Consider the following 17,708-nt stretch of genomic DNA (forward strand, 5'->3'; position numbering starts at 1 on the left):
CCCCGTGGAATAAATGATTGCTTCATGACACTCCATCTTACCCTTACTCAGAACCAGTATGTCAGTGTTCAGTGCATATGCAGCAGCTGAGGGCAAGAACGTGTTCTACCCTAGCCTTGAACAATCTCTGTCATGGCTCCCTGCAGTGAACAAACTAATTATTCTCGGCGACTTCAATGCGAGAGTCAGTAAAAGTGCAAACCTTTGGGGCAATGTACTCTGGGAAAGAGGGAGCAGGGAAGCAAAACTCCAACAGCATCCTTCTCATGACCAAATGCCGGGAACACAACTTCCTCATCACTTACACAGTTCCGCCAAAGGGACAAACGCAAGACAACATGGCAGCACCCACATTCCAAACACTGGTACCTCCTTGACTATGTCGTCGTCCGAGCAAGGGATCGGGAAAAACATTAAAATTACCTGTGCCATGACAGGAACTAACAACAGCTAGATGGACCATCACCTGATCTGAGCCAGGATCAACATAAATATAGCCCTGTCGCAGTGGAGATAACAGAACAGTGCTGCAAGAAGTTCAGTGTTGAGGCATTGTCAACGCCTGGAAAATATAGCCTCATACAACCAACTCCTCTCCACAAACTTAGTGACCCTTGGCAACTTCCAGTCACTGGATCCCAACAACCTCTGGTCCACCTTCAAGACCACCATCATCAATGCCTGCAAAAACTCGGCTGGTCACTCAGCCAGGAAACACCAAGACTGGTCTGATGAGAATGATCAGGAGATCCAAGAACTGATCAAATGGAAGTGCATGGCATTTCTGAATGTAAAGCAATAACTGCACTCAAGAGAAAAGACAGGCCTGCAGGCAACTGAAGGCCGAAGTCCAACAACAAACTGGAAACATAAAGAACAGGTGCAGAGCTGGATGAACACAGCAGGCCAAGCAGCATCATAGAGAAAGGCTGACGTTTCGGGCCTTCATCAGAAATGGGCCTAGACCCTTCATCAGGTGGTTGGTGGAGAAAGCACTGGAGGCCCAACAAATGGCTGACAACCATGAAATGCAGGGTTTCTTCTGTGCTGTCAGGCCCACCTACAGACTGAACATCCAAGGCCCCACCGTAAAGCTGATCAAGGATGGAGTGACTCTTGTCAAAGACAAAGAAGCCATCAAACAATGCTGGGGGCAGCACTTCAGAGAGCACCTCAACAAGGACTGTGTAATTGATCCGAGTGTCCTTAAACGCATCCCATAGCACACGACAGAGCCATGAGCCCTGCACGAAGTAGAGAAGGTCATCTGCCACCTTATGAACAACAAGGCTGCTGGAGCAGACAGTATCTCCACTGAGGCACTGAAGTGTGGAGGCAGACAGCTCCTGCTGCAGCTACATGCCCTTGTCTGCCTTATTTGAAAGAGGGGAGCATAATGAGGAGAGCATCCCAGGAGACTTATGCAATGCCACTGTTGTGAGTAGCTTCAAAAAAAGGGAACAAGTCCGACTGCAGTGAATCTCCCTGCTGTCGACTGTTGGAAAAGTCCTCATCAAGGTCCTCCTCAACCATCTCTCTATGGCTGAGGAATCCTCCCAGAATCATTGTGCCCGAACATGGTGGGAAACCACACTATGAACATGATTTTCACCACGTGACAGCTGCAGGAGCAATGCAGAGGAAAGAATCTACCCCTACATGGCCTTCTTTGACCTTACAAAGGCCTTTGACACTGTCAGTTGGGAAGGATCACAGAGTGTCCTTGTCTTTTTGTTGTACCATAAAGCTTGTCACCATCCTGCGCCTGGTCCACGACAACATGGAAATTGTGGTAAAGTCAAATGGACCCATCACCAATCTATTCCCCATTTGGACCAGTATTGCACAAGGCTGTGTCATGACCCCAACACTGTTCTTTATCTACCCTACTGCAATGATTCACCTCCCGCTGACTATTTCCGCCCTTGGGTGAAGCTAACTTACAGAACCAGTGGGAAATTACTCAACCTCCACCGCTTCCGAGCCAAAACCAAAGTCATCCCAACCGGTGTCATTGAGCTACAGTACGCAGATGATGAACTTGTGTATGTGCAGACTCAGAGGACGTAATCCAGACCATTGTCAGCACCTTTTATGGAGGCATATGAGAGCATGGGTCTCACCCTGAACATGCATAAGACAAAGGTCCTCCACCGACCTGGCCCAGCATTGTGGAGCAAACCCCCCATCATCAAGATCCACGGGGAGGCCTTGGAGAACATTGACCACTTCCAATACTTCAGGAGTGTCCTGTTGGCCAAAGTAGCTTTGGGTGAAGAGATCCAGCACCGCCTCCAGTGTGCTATCGCAGCATTCGGCCGCCTAAGGACAAGGGTGTTCAAGAACAACAACATCAGATCCGACACCAAGATCGTGGTTTACAGAGCTGTGGCAGTTCCTGCCCTCCTGTATGGCTCTGAGGTGTGGACTGTCGACAGCAGACACCTCAAGGAGCTAGAGCAGCACTATCAGCGCTGCCTGTGCAAGATCCTGCAAATCCATTGGGAAGAAAGATGCACCAACACCAGCATCCTAGACCAAGCCAACCTCCCTAGATCAAGGGGTATTGACCACTCTTGATCGACTGCGATGGGCTGGGCACATCATCCGCATGACAGACACCAACTCCCCAAGCAAGTGCTTTACTCCCTGCTCTGAAACCGCAGACGAGCCCCAGGTGGACAGAGGAAGCGCTTCAGCGATACCCTGAAGGACTCACTGGCGAAGTATCGCATTCCCACAAGCACCTGGCAATCACTGGCCCAAGACCGTCCAAAGTAGAGGAAGAGCAATCGGGAAGGCGTTGGATACCTTGAGACTTGCTGTCGGGGAAAAAGCAGAAGCCAGGTGTAAACAGCATAAGGAGTGTACTGCCACACCAATGCCCCACCTACCCCTTCTGTCCCAAGTGTAACAGAACCTGCAGAAACCGCATCTGTCTGTACAGCCACTACAGACTCCCTGTGAGTGGAAAGAAGCCATCCTCATATGTGAGAGACTGCCAATGTTGAATGAATTGGCCCATTCTTTTGCAATCATTCATTAATGTAATGTCATGTTATGAATTTAGTAGTTTCTTACAATGGAGCCTCAACTAACTTGTCTGTTGTTCTTTGCTTTAATTCTTTTTGTTTTGAACAAAGGCATTGCATTCTGCATTGCTGGTTTACCAATACAGTTCCTGTTCCAAAACATTTTTATAGTTGTCTTCTGTTTCCTTCTCTGCACCCTCCTTTAGTTTGTCATATAACAGTCATACGTACATATCAGCAATAGGTCCATTTCAGAGAATGCTGCAAATGATGAAATTCACGAGGGCGGAGTGTATCTAAAAATACATGTTAAAAATAGGTGAAAAATTGCAGATATGTGAGTTTTGCTGTGGATGTTGAAATTTGTTGCTACTTGTGTTTTGGCATGGATAGATGAATTTGTGAGTCTTGAATTCATGGATAATGAGGATTTACTGTACATCACATGGGTGTGGTGATTCCATGCCTAATTTGAGAATTCTGGCATTTAGTCGTCCCTTCTGTGGACTTCTCGCATGATTCTGCCTAATTATAATACAAAGAATTTACAATCCAGAAACAGGCCATTTACTCTAACTGATCTCTGCCACTGATTTATGCTCCACAGGACTACCTGCCTCTTTACTTCAACTAACTCTATCAGCATTTCTGTCCAGTCCATTCTTCATGTACTTGTTGAGTTCCACTTTAAATACATTAACTTAACTGCTACTTATAGTAGCAAGTTCACATTCTGATTACTGTTATTAAAATTTTTCCTCAATTTCTTTTAATTGGGTTTAGCAGTGATTATCTTCTACTTCTTTTAAAACCTCTTGTTTCAACTGCCCAGAAGTGAGAACATGCTATCCATATTTTACCACTAAATTCCTATTTAAAAATTTCCTTTTATGTCAATGTTAATTGCAATGTCTAGCCTAATATCCCAGTTTTATTATGGTTTTATTTACAAATGTTTTGTTCCCTGTATTTGAAATACTGAATCTCAACTTTATTGATAGTTTACAGTCGTATACTGTTAAGGCCCAAGTATTTTCAACCATCAGCTGTGACTGAGTTGGTTGAAAACTGGTCCCTGAATCTAAAGGTTGTGGGTTTAAGTCCACTTCAGTGTTATTCATGCTTTTGTATTTACAGGAAAGCACTTATTTTCCAACAGCTGTTAATTGTTTTTTTTTTAATGTTCTTCTTTCAGGTATTCTGGAAAGTCCCACAGAGAAAACAGAGGGAATGTGCAGCTAAAGGAAAATCCAAAGTGGTAAATTTAGAATTAAACTGATTATAAAACTCTTCTTATGATTAAAACTGAGATTACACTGGCAGAACTCTGAGAAAGAGAATAAATGGTGTTTATTTGCTATTCAGGTGGTTTTATAAGGTTCTGCTTAATCTCCTTATGGAATTGTGTAGATTAAGAAAAGCCCTGTTAAAGTTCAGAGCTTGTAATGGTAAACCACATCAACCTATTGATTTTGTTGTAAGAATGTGTTCCTCCATTGCATTATTCCAACACTTTTTTTTTTGTTTTAGACTGAATGTCTGAACTACATACGCATCTTGCATGAATTTAGTAATGAAAAGCTCTATGTGTGTGGGACTTTTGCATTTCAACCAACCTGTGATTACCTTGTAAGTATGATTGTTAATGTTGGTAAAATATTCTTATTTGCTTCATTGAAATAAACTGAACAACTTATTTAGCGACTTGTTTTCCATTCAGTCAGTTAAGAATTTTACTCTACAAGGCCAAAATGAAGAAGGTAAAGGAAAATGTCCATTTGATCCTGCTCAAAGATATACTTCAGTTATGGTCGGTAAGTATACAATGGTAACCAATCTTACAAATCAGTTACAAAGTCTTGTAAAACGATTTTAATCTTAATTTAATTTTTAAATTATTTAGTTCAATGCATAAATATTGTGTTATAATAGGTTTACATGACTAAGTAACTTGAATCTAGCCAGACAGATGTAAATTTTGAAAATTCGTTCATTGGATGTGAGTGTCACTAGCTGGGCTGGCAATTTTTGGCCATCCCTAATTACGTTAGAAACAGAGTGGCTTGCTAGGATCATTTAAGAGGGTAGTTAAGAATCAACTTCATTGCTGTGCATCGGCAGTCACATAAAGGCCAGACCAAATTAGGATGACTAATGTCCTTTTACAGAAGGAAGTCTGTGGAACAGATGGGTTTTTGCAAGAATCCACAATGGTTACATGGTTGCCATTAGGCTGGATTTTAAAACCAGTTTTTTTTTATTGAATTTCCACCATCTGCCATAGTGGAATGTGAATCCGTGCCTCCAGAACCTTATCTCTGGTGGATAATTCGTCCAGTGCCATGACCATTACACCACCACCTCCCCTTCTTTACAATAATTGCTGAGGAAAATGCTGCAAGCCACATTCAGACCCACACTATGCATTCTTGTTTTGAAAGTTATGCTAATTGTTGGGGATAGCAAATGGAGCTTTCTTTAAAAAAAAAATAGATAAGTTTTCCCTTCTTTCTGGCTGTATGGTTTCTATGTGAGATAAGTTTGGTGGTCACAGCCACTTCCAGCTTGGTTTGGGTTCGATTGTAACTACTGCTTACCCGGATGCTTAATTTTACAAGATTGATGAGTGTGACGCTTGAGTTCGCAAAGCTGTAGGAAAGGGAGTTTCTGTATAATGTTAGAGGTGCGACACATTGTCAAGGTACATGATAGGATATTTGTTTGTTTGGGAGCTCTTGATCATTGCCAAATAAAGAATCCATGGTATTGACATCTTTCATTTCCAAAAATAGAAGCATGTCAGTTGGAGAGCAAAAAAACTTTAATAAAATTCATTTGGAAATAGCTCTGGTAGTCCTAGTATCTTTTCAAATTATCCTCCCTACTCAAGCAGGGAATTGTTCTTCTTAACCGAACATCTCTACACCCCCATGATAGCTCAGTTGAGAATGAGAATACAATGAAGAGCGTTGCAAGTGTGAATGAGTGCCCTACAAACTGAAGTGAAAAGCAGAGCACTGTGAATTAATTGAGTAAACGATAATTAAATACTTGCTATTCGTATTTCTTAATTGAGCACCTATTAGCTGCCTTTTATTAAAGGGCCACTTTTATTGCACTACTTCAGATGGCGAGCTTTACTCAGGAACGGTCTTCAATTTCCTGGGAAGTGAGACAGTTATTCTTCGGAGCCATTTGCGGACAGAATATGCAATACCCTGGTTAAATGGTAAGTGTATTTCAGTTCTAGATTCCAGTCTCTGTTTTGCATTGTTTTTCCAGGTCCTTCAATACAGGAGGAGTACTGCCTTGGCTAACAATAATTGGATTATTGCTGTTCTTTTCTCGGAATACCAAAAACATTTTAAGCTAATTATTTATTTCCTTGCTGTTAATGATTCTGCGCTGTACAAGTTGACTGCAGTATTTCTGACATTGCAACAGTGATGGTATTTAGCTGCTCTAGTTGGAATTTAGTCATAGCAGGCAATTCCTAGGAAAACAGCAGAAACACTTTGTCTTGTTTGTTCCTGGAAATAAAGATAAACATGTTCATTATCAGGGTTGTTTGGTAGGGTTCCAGTGGATCTGTAGATGATCAAGGCCAGTCTGTGTCCTGAAGGTTCTGTTGTCATTAGAACAGATAACACAGGCTGTTGAGACAGAAGAGTTAACTGGCCTGGGCCTACTATTTTTAGATGCAATAGTTTCCTTCTTCTATTTTCTCTCGGTCTTTTGATGTGCAATTGTTTTTGAAGGGAGCTGTGCTGTTTTGTATTTTTACTTGTTTGGGCCAAATGCAGCAATCTTGGAAGAGCTACTCCTAGGACTCAAAGTTAATATTGAAATTCATAGATGAAACCCTCCATGTCCTAATGCTTCCTTTGACTGACATGAGAGTGCCATCCAGACTTGAGCTCTCCATAGAAGATTCATTTTGGTAAGTGAGTATCAGACATTCTGGCTGCATGACCATCTCAACTCAGTTCCGACCTCTTCAATATGGTGTGGATGATTGACAGTCAGCTCAAGTGAACAGCTCAGTGTCTTGTATTTTGTCCTGCCATCTGATCTTCAGAAGATTCCAAAGCCAGCACAAGTGCAAGTGGTTGAACATCTTGGCATGACATTGAAGCATGATCCAAACTTCATATGAATTATTAAAATCGTTATTATCATAGAATCCCTGCAGCGTGGAAACAGGCCACTTGGCCCAACAAGTCCACACTGCCCCTCCAAAGAGCATCCCACCCAGACCCATCCCTGTATCCCTTCATTTCCCATGGCTAATCCACCAAACTTACACACCCCTGGACACTATGTGGGCAATTTAGCATGGCCAATCCACCTAGTCTGCGCATCTTTGGACTGTGGGAGGAAACCAGAGCACCTGGTGGAAAACCACACAGACATGGAGAAAATGTGCAAACTCCACGTCAATAGTTGCCCGAGGGTGGAATCAAACCCGGGTCCCTGGCGCTGTGAGGCAGTATTGCCACCCCAAGTCTTAAGGACTGATAATGTTTGAAGAAATCTGAACACCCAGGCATAAACAGATTTCACATTTTTAGACAAAAGAGTATCCAAATAGAAATTAAAGAAAACAAGTTCCACTGACCTAATAATAGAATTGATAAAATATTTTGTCATCTACTCACTTGTACTATGTTTTCTCCCCTGCACTCTTCCTCTGGCCACCAAAGAGTCCCTTGTCTCATGAAATCTTGAAGATTGCAGGAAAGAGAGGCATGTTGCTGTAGCTTTTTGTTTTGCAATCACCAGGCCAAGTGAAAGAATATTAAGCTTAAAATAATCACAACAATATATACTTTAAAGTTTTGGCAAAGATCTGTAGCTCGGGTTGTGGATGAGGTTGTTGACTTGCTCGGCGAGCTGGCTTGTTTTCATTCAAATGTTTCATCACCATGCTAGGTGGCATCATCAGTGGAGCCTCCGATGAAGCGATGTTATTCTAGTCCACTTGGAATTTATACTGTCCGGTCTGTTATGGTGAGTACTGTCATTTCCAGTTTTAATCTGTATGGGTTTGTATATGGGGTCCAATTCTATATGTTTGTTGATTGAAGTATGGGTGGAGAACCATGCCTCTAGGAATTCCTGTGCATGTCTGTGTTTGGCTTGGGTTACTATGGTTACCTTGTGCCAGTTAAATCGATGGCCTTCATTGTCTGAATGTACCGATATTAAGGAGAGTTTGCCATGCCATTTTGCTGCTAGCTGATGTTCATGTATTCTGATGGCTAGTTTCCTTCCTGTCTGTCCGATGCAATGTTTGTGGCAGTCATTGCATGGCATTTTGTAAACCACGTTCGTTCTGCATGTTGTGGAAATTGGGTCTTTAATCCTTGTAAGTGTTTGTCGTAGAGTGGCTGTGGGCTTGTGGGCCACCATGATTCCTACTAGTCTTAAGAGTCTTGTTGTCAGTTCCGATATGTTCCTGATGTAAGGAAGTGTGGCTAATATGTTAGGAGTACTCCTGTTGTCTGTTTTGTAGGCATCTGTGGATGAAGTCGCACGGATATCTATTTAAATCAAGGATCTTGTTTAAGTGTTCTTCCTCTTTCCTGCATAGTTCTGGAGTATTGCAGTGTGTCCTGGCCCGTTTAAACAGTGACCTAATGCAGCTTTCTTTGTGGACATTGGGGAATTGATCCGTATGGGTTGTTTTGCTGTATACCGAGGTTTGGAACTCCCCATTTGTCAATCGCTCTAACGTCCAGAAACAGAAGTTGATTGTTGTTTTCACAGAATCCCTACAGTGTGGAAACAGGCTATTCGGCCCAACAGGTCCACACCGCCCTTCTGAAGAGCATCCCACTCAGACCCATTCCCCTAATGCTGCATTTCCCATATCTAGTATACCTAACCTAAACATCCCTGGGCTCTATGGGCAATTTAGCATGGCCAATCCACCTAGCCTGCACATCTTTGGACTGTGGGAGGAAACTGGAGCACCCGGAGGAAACCCACGCAGACACTGGGAGAACATGCAAACTCCACATAGACAGTCGCCCTAGAGTGGAATTGAACCCGGGTCCCTGGCGCTGTGAGGCAGCAGTGCTAACCACTGGGCCACCGTGCCATTTTGTTCTTCCCTTGTGAATCTAATCCTTGTGAATATGCTGTTGATGAGGTGGTGGGTCTCTTCTAATTTGTTGCATTTAATAATGACAAATGTATCGTCTATGCACTGGACCCACAGTTTAGGTTGAATGTACGGGAGGGTGGTGTGTTCTAGTCTTTCCATGACTGCTTCTGTGATGAGTCCTGAGATGGGTGACTCCATTGGTGTACCATTGATCTGTTTGTATATTTGATCATTGAAGACAGAGTGTGTGGTGAGGCAGACGTCTAGTAATTTAAGTATGTTGTCCTTGCTGATGGAGCTGCTGGTCTGTGTTGCTGTTTCCTCTAGTGATGTGGCCACTGTGTCTTTGGCTAGTGGGATGTCAATTGATGTGAATAAAGCTGTGACATCAAAGGATACCATAGTCTCGTTGCTGATTTTTATGCTCCTGATGGTATCGAGGAAATCTTGGGTTGAGTGGATAGAATGGGGTGATCCATCATTCAGACAATGAAGGCCATCAATTTAACTGGGACAAAGTAGCCATAGTAGCCCAAGCTAAAAATAGACATGCACAGGAATTCCTAAAGGCATGGTTCTCCACCTGTAATGCAATCAACAAACACATAGAATTGGACCCCATATACAAACCCATACAGATCAAAACCAGAAATGACAATACTCACCATAACAGACCAGACAGTATACATTCCAAGTGGAGTAGAATAACATCGCTTCATCGGAGGCTCCACTGATGATGTCACCTAGCATGGTGACGAAATATATGAACGAAAACAAGCCAGCTCGGCGAGCACGTCAATAACCACCATATATATTTTATGTTTGGGAGGAGAAAATGCCCTGATTAGTTGGCAAGTTGACTCTGGCCAAAGTGTTGCCATGGGGAACTAGTTCGCAGCTAGTTCAGAAAGTTATGCAGCTTGAACATATTTGTTTACTTTATAGAGAACGTATTTCTGTGTTTGAACGTATGTTGCTTCCAGCAAGCGTAAATAAGCCATGTTGCAAATTCAATTGATTATTTTAAATTGGCTGCTAGTGTAGCAATTAGCACCCTCTGATTTTTACAACAAGCGCTGTCCAATAGTGGAATTGCATCAAACAGTATGTTTTAGGTTTTGTAAGCATGGGCTGGTTGAATACAATCTATGCGCTGCGTTTTACAAACAATCGAAAGAACGTGCTATTTGATTTGATCTGCCAATTGTCAGGATACAAGATACCTGATATAGCACTGGCACTGACTGTCATACATGACATTGTTCAGTTGTATGGTAGGTAGATTGTTTTACCTTATGCTGTAACCAGTAGTATGGGACTAGCTACGCAAAAAAGCTGACAATTGATCAGACCTTTGGATTGGTAAACTCTGTGGTTTTAGCTGGGTAAACTTCAGGAGTGTCCTTGAGGGTATATCCGTGTCCCCAACTGAAATTTAATGTTCAATGAGGATGGGATTTAATGGTATGGAAATCTTTCTTCAACTATACGGGGTACTGGTGAGATGGTGCCTGGAGTGCTGTGTACAGTTTTGATCTCCTCACTTTAGGAAGGATATACTTGAATTTGGAAGCAGTTTAGAGATGGTTCACTTGGCTGATTCCTGGGATTAAGGGTTTACCTAATGAGGAAAGATTGAGCAGGTTGGCTGACGCTCATTGGAGTTTAGAAGAATGAGGTGATCTTACTAAAACATCGAAGATCTTGAGGGAATTTAAACTTTGGGTAGCAATAGGGTATTTTGCCTTTTGGGGAAACTTGGAACTAGTCAGCACTGATAATAATAAGGTATCTCCTGATTAAGATGGTGATAAAGTGAATTTCCCTCTTGGAGGGTGGTTGTTCTTGGAATTTTCTTTGGTAGAAAGCAGTGGAGATTGGATATTTGAATTTACACTACTTGAGGTAGGCTGGACACCATTTTAAACCACCTGAGAGTTAATAGTTATGGACAACAGGCAAGAAAGTGAAGTTGCATGTAAAACATGATTTTAGGGTATGGTGTAGCAGGTTACATAGGTCAAATACCAGCTCCTGCCCCTGTTCCTTATCATATTATACACTCTTGACTGGAATAGGAAGACTGTATCACTGTGAGTTAAACTTTACCGCAAGCTTGGGGATGCTGAGATCTGGCCGGATTGCCAGTGGGAACGGTTTGGTACTTTTACTGAAGTTGGGCAATTAGCTTCCTCTGGACCCATCATCCAAATAAGGGCAACAGGTGGGTTTCTGATGCTGCAGACCCACTGAAAGGACTAGTAGCTCTGAAAGCTCAGGAGCCTGACTGTAAAAAACACAAAATTGGGTGCTGCTAAGACTGATGGGACAGGGTGCAGGAGGGTGGGGTAGAGGTGCTCTTGAGCAAATAAATACAAACTTAAAATTCTGACTGCCTGAGGATGATAGGCTACGATGGTGACAGGGGAAGTCTCCAAAGAATTGTTCAAGTCATTGGGGGTTCTTCTTGCCCCATGGCTTCTGTCAACCTCAGGCTTCAAAGGTCTCTCTGAAGCTGGTGGCACCCCCACAAGCCCGATGGCAGCCCTACCAACTACTGGTGTCCAAGTAAAATTGTTCCTAATCAGGGTTCTAGTTGTGTAAATTTGTTGTGCTGCTTGCAACTCCCACCAGGAATTCTCTCCAGCAGTGGAACATTGATGGCAAGCTATCCCAAGGTAGCTCCCTGCTGTTTTACTGGCTGTTTTCCCTCCTCCGTTCCTGTCACTTGTAAACTGCCCTGTATGTAGAAAGTGAGCATGTAATTATTTTTGTTTTGATTGAAGGAATTCTTAAAGTATTTAAGTGCATAGCTGGTACAAATCTCATCCAGAAAGTTGGCCCATTTTTGCTGAGTTAAGCCCAATGGAGATTTGTTTCTGTTAAGGGTTATTAGTCACAGAGTACATGAATAGTTTTCCAATTATGTTTGTTCTTTTCTGCAGAGCCAAGTTTTGTCTACTCCGATGTGATAAGAGAGAGTGAAAATAGTTTGGATGGTGGTGATGATAAAATTTATTTCTTCTTCACTGAAGTGTCCGTTGAATACGAATTTAATAGCAAACTTCTCGTACCACGAATAGCGCGAGTGTGCAAGGTAAGGTCTGGCAGTACTAACCAATTAATCCTAATAAATTATTGTACAAAGACCTCGAGTATCAAAAAAAAATTGTTTGCAATAATCAGTTCTTGTTGCCAAGCATTATGATAACTTGTAAAATAGCTTGATTAGAAGGGAATGATCATGGCGAGCTAAAAGCATTTTTTGGGTATTCTGTTACCTGAATCTAAATCTTCTGTCTGGTTACTGTGGATGTTGACTGTATTCTGAAATGTGGATTATGGAATGGCTCTTGGTACCCAAGAGATGTATTCTTCAGCAACAATCACAACTGTTAAAAGCATAGCAAGCGGTAAAGACTCCATAAAACCGAAAGAACTGCAGATGCTGTAAATCGGGAACAAAAACAAAGTTGCTGGAAAAGCTCAGCAAGTCTGGCAGCATCTGTGAAGGAAAAACCAGAGTTAACATTTCGGGTCTGGTAACCCTTCCTCAGGTAAAGACTCCAGGTTGTCTTTGGAGTCTTTCTTAGTGTCAATGTGATTTGCTTTAAATGGGCTTGACAATGTTATTTATGTTAACCCAGAACTACTTGGAAGTATTTGATTGCAGACCTGAACAAGAACGTGTCCCAAACTTGATGAAAGTTCATGTGTATGTTATAATAATTTGGAATTTTTTAAATGTGAATAGTTCAGGACAGAAATATGAGTAAAAGATAGGATATTGAATTGGGCTGATGATCAGCAACAAAATGTCCTATGACATGAGGAAACCGAGATAGAAATAAATTCTTTCAGAAAGACAGAACAATCCAAAATATCATGGATTGTTCAGATTTCTTTCAGAGATAAAAGCAGGTTAATCAGAAAGAAAAAGGCCTGTAATATCAACATTTCAGTTTAACTATCTTCAAGATAATCAAGCCAGACAGAAATAAGTCCTGAGTAGCTTAACGTCAGTAAAAGAAAAGCTTCAGATAGAAAAGGCTGTAGAGGAGCAGTTTAAGAAGTCCTTGTTAAGAAATAAGTGAGTTGTACCAGCAGCTTGTTTAAAGATCTCGGGAAGAGATATTACTAGCTAGTTTACTCTCATATTTCATCTTCTCGCGCACCCCCAGATATTGTTTTTTTACTTATCCTCTGGTGGTTTTTAGAGGATTCGGAAGAGTGTACATTGGACCACTGGAGAATGAGGCTTGAGAAGTAGTACTGGGGAACTAAGAAATGGGAGAGGAACTGAATAGGTACTTTGCATCATTTTCAAAGTGGAAGACACCAGCAGCATACCAGAACTTCAGAAGAGTCAGGGGCAGAGGTGAATGTTGTGGCCATCACTGAGGAGAAGGTGCTGGGGAAGCTGAAGGGTCTGAGGGTGGATAAATCACCAGAATCTCAGAGATCAGGCTGTAAAGAGATGCCAGGGAACTATAGACCGATGAGCCTTAAGTCAGTGGTAGATAAGTTGTCGGAGGAGATTCTGAGTGTCGGGATTTAGATGAATTTGGAAAGGCATGGTTTTGTGTGTGGGAAATTGTGTCTCACTAACTTGATTGAATTTTTTGAAGAGGTGACAAAGAAGATTAATGGAGGCAGAGAGGTAGACATTATCTATATGGGCTTCAGCAAAACATTTAACAATGTTCTGCAAAGTAGACTGGTTAGTAAGGTTAGATCACACTGGATCCAGGGAGATAGCCAATAGGATACAAAATTGGCTTAAAAGTAGGAAACAAAGGGTGGTGGTGGAGTGTTGTTTTTTGGACTAGTGTGCCACAAGGATCACTCTGGGTCTGCTGTCATTTGTCATGTATATAAATGATTTGGGTGCAAATATAGAAGGTATGTTTGTAAGTTTGTAGGTGGCACCAAAATGGGTAGTATGGTGGACGGTGAAGAAGATTATCTCCGAGGCATCTTGATCAGATGAGTAATAGACTGAGGCATGGCAGATGGATAGTAATTTAGATAAATGTAAGGTGTTGCAGTTTGATAAGGCAAATCAGGGCAGGGCTTATACAGTTAATGGTAGAGCCCTGGGGAATGTTGCCGAACAAAGAGACCTAGGGGTGCAGGTGCATAGTTCCTTGAAAGCAGAGTCACAGGTATACCGTGATGAGCAAGGTGTTTGGCATGCTTGCCTTCATGGATCTGTGCATTGAGTATAGGAGTTGGGAGGTCATGTTGCAGCTGTACAAGACAATGGTGAGACCACTTTTGGAATACTGCGCACAATTCTGGTTGCCCTTCGATAGGAAAGATAATATTAAGCTTGAGAGGATGCAGAAGAGATTTACAAGAATTTTGCCAGCACTAGAGGGTTTGAGCTATAGGCAGAGGCTGATTAGGTTGGGGCTTTTTTCCCTGGAGCGTCAGAGACTGAGGGTGACATTGTAGATGCTTATAAAATCATGAGGGGCATGGACAGGGTGATAGCCAAGGTCTTTTTTGCCCCCAGGGTAGGGGAATCCAAAATTAGAGGGCATAGGTTTAAGGTGAGAGGTGAAAGATTGAGAAAGGATCCAAGGGGTAACTTTTTCACGGAGAGTGTGGTGGGTGTATGGAAAGAGCTGCTAGAGGAAATAGTGGAAGTGGGTACAATTACAACACTCCAAAGGCATCTGGATGGGTAAATGAATAGGAAGGGTTTAGAGGGATATGAGCCAAATGCTGACGAATGCAACTAGGCCAGCTTGGGATGTCTGGTTGGCCTGGATGAGTTGGACCGAAGTGTCACTTTCCGTGCTGTGTGACTCTGTCTCTATGACCCTACCCTAGAGTTATGAAGGAAACAGCTGAGGAATTTGTAGAGGCATTGGTGGTGATCTTTCAGGAATCGCTGGAGTCAGGGAGGGTCCCAGAAGTCTGGAAAATGGCTAATGTTACACCCCTGTTGAAGGAGGGAGGGAGCCAGAAACCAGGAATGTTAGCCTAACTTTGGTCGTTGATAAGATTTTAGAATAGATTATTAAGTATGAGATTGCAGAATACTTGGAAGTGCATGGTAAAATACAGCTGAGTTAGCAGGTCTTCATGGGGAGGTCATGCCTGACAAATCTGTTTGAATTCTTTTGAGGAGATAACCAGCAAGTTAGACAAAGGAGAGCCATTGGACCTAATCTATTTGGATTTCCAGAAGGCCTTTGACAAGATGCTGCAAGGAAGCTGGTAAATAAGATGAGACCATGGTGTTTGAGGCAAAGTACCAGCATGAATAGAGACTTGGCTGACTGGCAGAAGGTAGAGAGTATGGATAAAGGGTTCTTTTTCAGGATGGCAGCCAGTTTCTAGTGGAGTTCTACAGGAGTCAGTGTTGGGACCACAACTATTCAGGTTATACATTAATGACCTGAACAAGGGAACTGAGTGCATTGTTGCTAAGTTTGCAGATGACCTAAAAATAGGTGAAGCGACAGGTAGTGTTGAAGTGGAGAGACTGGAGAAAGACTTAGACAGATAAATGGCAGATGGAATACAATGTAGAAAAGTGTGAGGTTATGCACTTTGGTAGGAAGAATAGAGGTATAGACTATTTTCTAAACGGGGAAAAGCTTCGGAAAACTGAGGCACAAAGGGACTTGGGAGTCCGAGTTCAGGATTCACATCAGGTTAACATGCAGATTCATTTGGCACTTAGGAAGGCAAATGCAATGTTAGCACTCATTTCAAGAGGGCTACAATACAAGAGCAGAGATGTACTGCTGAAGTTGTATAAGGCACTGGTCAGACTGCATTGGAATGTAGTGATCAGTTCTGGGCCCCATATCTTAGGAAGGATGTGCTGCCTTTGGAGGGAGTCTAGAGGAACTTCACAAGAATGATCCTGTGATTGAAGGACTTGGCATACGAGGAGTGGTTAAGAACTCTGGGTCTGTACTCAATGGGGATTAGAAGGTTGAGGGAGATCTTATTGAAACTTCAACTCTATCCAACCCTCAGTGTTGTTAATGTAGAGAGATATTTCCACCAGGAGAAGAGACTGGGACCTGAGAGCACAGCCTCAGTGAAGAGACAACCTGTTAGAACTGAGATGAAGAGGAATTTCTTCAGCCAAAGGGTGGTTAATCTGTGAAACTCATTGATGCAGAAGGTTATGTGGCCAAGTCATTGCATGTTTTTAAGACAGGGATAGATTGGTTCTTAATTGGTAAGGGGATCAAGGGTTATGGGGAGAAGGCAGCGGAATGGGGTTGAGAAACATATCAGCCACGATCAAATGGCAGAGTAGATTTGATTGGCCAAATGGCCTAACTCTGCTCCCATATCTTATGGTCTTAGGAAGAGATACCAACAAATGAAATAACATTGAACGAATGCAGAAGTTGATCAAAAGGAAACTAATTGCAGTCATGCAAGCTAAACATGGAAATTCCAAGTGGAAACAAGGTGACCCTTCACTGAGGTTTAAATATCTGTTTAATTGTTGTTAAATGTACATACAAAATAGGAGCTAAAGTAGATTATTTGGCCCCTCAAGCTTGCTTGTCACTCAATAGGATTAAAGCTAATCTAAATGTGTTTAGAATTCCACATTCCCATCTACATGATAACTTTCAATTTCTTTGCCTAACAAGAATCAGGTGACAGAAAATACTGGAGAAACTCAACATGTCTGGCTGCATCTATGGAGAGAGAAACAATGTTAACTTTTTGAGTCCAGTATGCCTCTAAATACTCTGTTTTCTGCCAGCTAACCAAACATCTAACCATGCCAATATGTTATCCCCACCTCAAGATTTAATAACCTTTGATTGGCACCTTATCAAATGCCTTCTGGAAATCTAATTCCAGGATGTCAAAGGCTCCCCATTATCTACTATAATTCCCTTTCTAAAAAAAAACTTCCTGAAAAAACTACATTAAATTGGTTAAGCATGATTGTTTTTTAATGAAACCACACTGACTCATTCTGGTTGCCTTGACTTTTTCTACATGCACAGGTATAATCATTTTGATAAATTCTAATACCCCCTCATGACAGCCTTCAGGCTAACTGGCCTGTAGTTTGCTGTTTTCTGCTTCCGTCCCCTCTCAAATAGAGGAGTTATATTTACTACTTTCCAATCCAATTAAACTTTTCCAGAATCTAGGGAGTTTTGGAAAATTAACACCAATGCATTTACTACCTCATAAGCAACGTCTTTTTAGCCTGCAGCATGAAGACCATCGAGACCTGGAGACTTGTCAGCCTGTAGTTCCACGAGTTTGCTTGGTATTGTTTCCCATGTGATTGTGATTGTAATTTCGTTACGTTCCTCTTTCCCTTCCACCTCTTGGTTTTCAGTTATTACAATGATGTGTTTTGTGTCCTCTATAGTGAAAATGGAAGCAAACAATATTTCTTGATTTCATCGACCACTCTCCTATTATCTACTAACAACACCCTATTTTCTCTCTCTCTCGCCCCCTCTCCCTCTCTCTCTCGCCCCCTCCCCCTCTCCTCCCCCCCCCCCCCCCCCCTCTCTCATCCCACCCCCTCTCTCTGTCTCTCTCCCCGACACCCCACC

General features: G+C 42.3%; 1 protein-coding gene across 1 annotated transcript in view; it reads left to right on the forward strand.

Annotated features, from left to right (window-relative positions):
- The window catches only part of LOC109915773 (semaphorin-4D-like), a 255,376-nt gene that overhangs the window by 139,873 nt on the left and 97,795 nt on the right, over positions 1–17,708 (forward strand). The window contains exons 4-9 of the mRNA XM_048620562.1: positions 4,228–4,290; positions 4,563–4,661; positions 4,753–4,846; positions 6,160–6,261; positions 12,087–12,238; positions 12,789–12,856. Coding sequence (XP_048476519.1) covers positions 4,228–4,290; positions 4,563–4,661; positions 4,753–4,846; positions 6,160–6,261; positions 12,087–12,238; positions 12,789–12,856 — 578 coding nt within the window. The remainder of the gene's footprint in view (positions 1–4,227; positions 4,291–4,562; positions 4,662–4,752; positions 4,847–6,159; positions 6,262–12,086; positions 12,239–12,788; positions 12,857–17,708) is intronic.

The sequence above is a fragment of the Rhincodon typus genome, chromosome 3 (assembly GCF_021869965.1).
Source record: "Rhincodon typus isolate 14 chromosome 3, sRhiTyp1.1, whole genome shotgun sequence".
Lineage (NCBI taxonomy): Eukaryota > Metazoa > Chordata > Chondrichthyes > Orectolobiformes > Rhincodontidae > Rhincodon > Rhincodon typus.